General features: G+C 43.2%; 1 protein-coding gene across 2 annotated transcripts in view; it reads right to left on the bottom strand.

Annotated features, from left to right (window-relative positions):
• Positions 1-5725, bottom strand: part of ARL5A (ADP ribosylation factor like GTPase 5A) — a 29114-nt gene extending 23389 nt beyond the window's left edge. Inside the window, exon 1 of one of the 2 annotated variants that reach the window (XM_010372907.2) lies at positions 5334-5725. In XM_010372907.2, coding sequence (XP_010371209.1) covers positions 5334-5379 — 46 coding nt within the window. In that variant the 5' untranslated portion in view covers positions 5380-5725. The remainder of the gene's footprint in view (positions 1-5333) is intronic. The other variant, XM_030916465.1, reaches the window with a different exon arrangement.
• Between the last annotated feature and the right edge of the window lie 275 nt (positions 5726-6000).

Genomic DNA, 6000 nt, shown 5'->3' on the forward strand with positions numbered 1-6000 from the left:
TATGCAACCATGCCCCCAAACTCTTAAGACCTAAGCAGATTTCCAAAGTCAATCAAGGGAAACCAAACTAATACATTTGAACATACCATATTCTTAACAAATGGTTAAAATACTTGAAAAACAAAAAGGAAGAAAGAAACTCCGATCAAACATAAACAGAACCTGGAAAATATCCCAAAAAACCACACGTAGTCTAAGATCTCTGGAGGGCCATTCCAATGAAGAATCCATGATTCAGAGGATCTTTACCTCCTTATTCCACCCAAACACCTACAAACGACATTCATTGCCAAGTTCTAGTTGCTCTCTCCCAAGACATAGCTCTATTTGAGTCATTTTTGTGTGTGTTTTTACAATAAAGCACCAATGACTTTTTTCTTTTTTTCTTTTTTTTGAGGCACAGTCTCGCTCTGTTGCCCATGCTAGAGTGCAGTGGTGTGATCTTGGCTCAATGAAACCTCCACCTCCTGGGTTCAAACGATTCTCCTCCTGCCTCAGCCTCTCAAGCAGCTGGGACTACAGGCAGGTGCCATCATGCCCGGCTAATTTTTTTGTATTTATTTATTTGAGACTGAGTCTCGCCCTGTTGCCCAGGCTGGAGTGCAATGGCATGATCTTGGCTCACTGCAACCTCTGCCTCCCAGGTTCAAGGGATTCTCCTGCCTCAGCCTCCCAAGTAGCTGGGCCTACAGGCACGCACCACCACGCCCGGCTAATTTTGCATTTTTAGTAGAGACAGGGTTTCACCATATTGGCCAGGCTGGTCTCAAACTCCTGACCTTGTGATCCACCTGCCTTGGCCTCCCAAAGTGCTGGGATTACAGGCGTAAGCCATCTGTACATGAATCATCAGAATTTTACAGTACCCGGCCTAATTTCTGTATTTTTAGTAGAGATGGGGGTTTTGCCATGTTGGCCAAGCTGGTCTAGAACTCCTGACCTCAGGTGATCCATCTGCCTCGGCCACCCAAAGTGCTGGGATTACAGGCACGATCTACTGTGTCCCGGCCACCAATGACCATTTTTTAATAGCTTCCTAAATCTAAGACATAGCATGTAGGTCACAATGAGAACTATAAACTTAAGACCAAACTCTGCAATGGGCTCAAAGACAAACACGTCAACTCAATGATAGGTCAGATTAGTCACAAAGTTTTAAATACTAGATCAACTTTCTTTGAACATCTTTACTCTCACCACCACAACCTGTTCCTTTCATTAGCAAGAAGGAAAAGCATCTATACAAAATGTAAATTTGTAGCCAAAAAGTGCTATAATGCACTTCAAAATAAAGACCCCATAGAATCTCAATATGCCTACTATGAGAATGTTATTATGGACAAATGTAATAAAACTTTCAGCCATTCCATGTTTCAGAACAGTATTCAATAAATTACATGAAATATTCAACCTTTATTATAAAATAGGCTTTGAGTTAGATTTTGCCAAACTGTAAACGAATGTAAATGTTCTGAGTATGTATAAAGCAAGCTAGGCTGAAGCCATGATTTTCAGGAAGTCTGGCATATTAAACTCAATTTTTACTTACTGTGTTTTCAATTTACAGTGGGTTTACTGGGATATAATCCTATCATAAATTGAGGAGAACGTGTATTAGAAGCTAAGAGGCAAGTCTACCCCTTGGCTACTCAGCTTCCATATGTACTCTTCTCTACACATTTGAACTCCCTTATAATAATAATAATAAGCCAGAGGCAGAGGTGGCTTCCTCAGCATCAGGTTCCTGAAGCACAGGCAGCTTCTCCTGCACCCATTGATACTTACAATTCCTTTTCTAGCAACCAATCAAGAGAGCAATACAAGGCCATTAAGGAGGAAATTCCACAACTTCTTTTATAGTTCACATCAGAGTCAGTTCTTTTTATCTGAGTCCTTCTTATACAAAGTCCTTCTTATATGAAGTTGTGGGCAAACGTGTGTGTGTGTGTGTAGAACTGACTCTGGCACTAGATCTCGGTTAAAATCCAGGGGTGTGTGTGTGTGTATGTAGGAGAAATAATTCTGGCACTAGATAATCTTGGTTAACATCCAGGTCTATCACTTTTAACTATAGTGCTTTAAGCAAGTTACCTGTTTCCTTGCCCCTGTAAAATAAGGGGAATAATATCTACTTAGTAGGGTTGTTGTGAAGAGTAAATCAACTAAGTGAAGATTAAATCAAACAACCTGTGTGAACCTTGCACAAGTGTTAACCACTATTATTTTACTTGTAGAGACAAAGTGAGTTAATTTCCTGTCTGCCCACACTACATGAAAGCTTCATAAAGGCAGTGGAATTTTTCTGTTTTGTCTGCTATTCCCACCACCTAGAACAGTTCCTGGACTAAATAGGTGTTTAAATATTTGTTTACTGAAAACAAGTAAACCACTGATCACAAGCTCTTCTATAAAAAAAAGTTACTAATGGCAACTTTTCGAAGTTCTAAAGACAACCTAGAGTTTAGCAACTAAAAAAGTTAAGGGGGGGAAGAGGAGGGAGGAAAAAATGATGTCGATTTCTTCTTTAAAAAGACCAAAAATCAGCAGCACATTCCTTCAGTGTTTTAACTTGCCTGACTCTGGCATATACCAGTTGTATGGCCTGGGGAAAAAAAAAAATCATTCCACTTGAGCCTCAGTTTTCCCTTTTCAGGGGAAATAACTACTTCAAAACATTGTTAAAACATAAAATACAATAAAATGATTTAAATGACAGCATCTAGGATACAGTTTGTACTCTACTAAAGCTCAGTATCATCTAAATGTGACCTCCAGTTTTTCTAGTTCGAACAGTATAGAAAGAGCTTTCACTGTGCACTCAATCTGAGCTTTAACTGAAAAAGCTGTTCTCAGGGGGTTTCAGACAGAAACAGGAGATACTGCTTAAAGTTTCATCAGATGGCAAATTCTGTAATCTCCCGAAACATTCTTTCCAAGAGTTTCTATGAAAAGAATATTAAGATTGTATTCTGAATCCACTGAAGGTAAAACAAGAGCATCCAAGACATATCTAACTTAAATATGTCCTATACAGAAGAAAAAAAAAAAAAAAAAAAAAAAAAAAAAAAAAAACCTGCCATGGCTAATGCCTGTAATCCTAGCACTTTGGGAGGCCGAGGCGGGGGGATCGTGAGGTCAAGAAATCGAGACCATCCTGGCCAACATGGTGAAACCCCATTTCTACCAAAAATACAAAAATTAGCTGGGCGTGGTGGCGCGCGCCTGTAGTCCAGCTACTCAGGAGGCTGAGGCAGGAGAATCGCTTGAACCCGGGAGGCAGAGGTTGCAGTGGGCCAAGATCACTCCACTGCACTCCAGCCTGGTGACAGAGCAAGACTCCGTCTCAAAAAAAAAAAAAAAAAAAAAAAAAAAAAAAAAAAAAAAAAAAAACCAACTGTGGATATTCTGAAAAGTGACCCGATTGATAAGACAGCCACATTGTTTACCAGAAGAGAAATAATTTATTCACATTTTCACAATATTCACATCTAATTTTCTAGAACTTAACTTCATTAATTCCTCTATTAATTTCTGCCAAACTGACATAAATGTCCCGTCAAAAAGTACCACAAAATACAGGTTATAAAAACACTACTATTAGCAATTTGTAGTGATACCAGAGCACACATCCTTATTATTTACTACTCCAAGGAGCTGTTGGCAAAGTTCTCAATTATTCTTAACTTACAGAAACAAATAATTTTATCATTGACTCAAAACAGAAAGTGGTGATATCTATTTTTCTGGCAGTACTAGAGCTCAATTAACAAGCAGTCTTTCCAAACCTCACAGCAGATGAAATACTAGCTTTGCTAAAAATAATATAAAATGATGGATGTTAAAACTAGAATAGATCTTATCTACTGTAAGTACCACCAGTCTTATAGCAATGTAAGTTTTAATATTTGAAATGTAGAAATAAAGTTTGCAAGATTTCTAGGCTCCACAGAACCCTGATGTTCTAGGTGAGAAAACCTAGACCAGAAAACCACAGTTTAAGTGACTGGTTCCCACACTCTTGCTCCCAAAACAAACAGCCAGTCCAGTCAGAGACAGTGCTGATTAGAACTGATTTTCTCTACATTATGAAAACTCTTATCAGAAAAACTGATGCTGCCCTTTCTTTCGGTATCACGTTATCCACACATTTGTGTGTGTGTGTGTAAAAGATACAGTAGGGATCACAAGTTCTAGTTATGCTTGCTTCCCCTAAGCTTCTTACAAGAGTAGCTAGTTCATGAAGGAGGTGGTTGTAGTACGTGTACATAATAGACACCAACATTCACGTAAGTCTTTATTGGAAAACTGGGATGTAACACCACCAACCAGCTTACACAAGAGAAAAACACAAACTAAGTTACTGACAGCAGGATGATGAACCACCCAACGAGTTAAAAAGAAACAAAAGTACGCCACTATATCTTAGTAAGTATCCAGTCTTTGGGTTCAAATTATATTCTTTCCCCAGTTTTAGTCATTTTGTAACAAATTTTAATAAGCCTGATATGTATTTCATGGCCATGTCGGAGGTTGGCTGAACTTAAGCATCCCTATATCACACACTTTACACTTAGTAACTTGCTAGTTACCTATGGTTAACAAATGTTTCATATGGTATGTTTTTAAAACTTTCAGTGAAACACTTTAACACTTTTAACCCAGCAAAACAAACAAAAACTGTCTAAGCAAATAACCCACACGAGTAGAAAAATGACCTTAAGCTTAACCTGAAACACAGGTATACTAAGTAAAACAAATGGAGAGAAGTCCATCTCAATTCAGGAGGCAGAAGAACCCCCGCTGCCCCCAACACACACAAAGAGGGATGGCAGTGGAAGGCAGGCTCATAAACCAGAGGTGTACTGGACAGGTCAAGCGATTCCTCCCGTTTTCCGCATTCTTCAACAGCGGTCGCTCAGTGGTGCGGTTAGGGCCGCAATCTATAACCTTCATTCCAGAAGACCCCAGCATTTCTATGTGGTGTCCAAATCCAATTGGTGAGCAAAGAAAGGGCTGAAAGGCCAGGCCGTGATACTCAGGGACGTTGGACGTAGGGCAAGAAATATTTTCCACTCTCAATCGAAATCGGAGCAATGGGTGTATTGCGGAAAAGACTTATTAGGAAGGTCCCCTAAGCTGCGAGTCAGGAACCATCCCGAAGCTCGGGAGCGGGGACCGAACGGTCCCGGGCCTGTATCGGCGCAGCCTGCACCCCGCGCTAAGGCGGCGCCCGACCGCGCCGCCCACATTCCGGAAGTATTCGGAGACCCCCACCCAGCCGGCCCGAGCTGACCCTCTCCTCCACCCGTACGCCCGCGGACCGAGCTCCTCACCCTGGTGATTGAACAGTCTCCATATTCTGGTGAAGAGAATTCCCATTCTCGGGCAGCGGACCCCCCCCTCCAGACACCCGGGCCGCCTGGCTTCCCCTGGCTCAGGCTGAAGGGGAGGAGAGAGACGCGTTGGAGCCTCCGCCTCTGCTGCTGTTCCCGCGCTGGTCGCGGGCCCGCTTCCAGGGAACCGGACGGAGGCCGAAGCCCAGGCCGCCCTGCCGCGCGCAAGGCCCCGCCGCTGCCGCCGCGGCACTCGCCTGGCTCGCGGACATCGCCGCCGCGTTGTCTGCGACGAGCCTCGCGGGCCACCGTCCTCCCCCAGTTCCTCTCGGGCGGCTGCGGTGGCGACAACCACGCGGGCGGGGGAGGTGAGGGGGTGGGTTTGGCGGGACGTGAGTGCGCAGGCGCGCGGCCAGAGGGGCGGAGCCTGGGAAAGGGCGCCCGCCTGGTTCTCGCTTATTTGCATTATCAAGACTGCAGAAGACGTGGGACTTTTCTCTGGGACGGAGGCTGTGAAGGCCGCAAGTTGGGGCAGATGGCTTCCGACTGCTTGCTGTTGCGTCCCCAAGTATTTATATTTCTTTCGAATCTCCTCCATTGCGCCATAATGTTAACATATAATTGAGTACCCCATGTCCATCCCCAACCCTTGACACACACACTACAC

The sequence above is a fragment of the Rhinopithecus roxellana genome, chromosome 14 (assembly GCF_007565055.1).
Source record: "Rhinopithecus roxellana isolate Shanxi Qingling chromosome 14, ASM756505v1, whole genome shotgun sequence".
NCBI classification, from domain to species: domain Eukaryota; kingdom Metazoa; phylum Chordata; class Mammalia; order Primates; family Cercopithecidae; genus Rhinopithecus; species Rhinopithecus roxellana.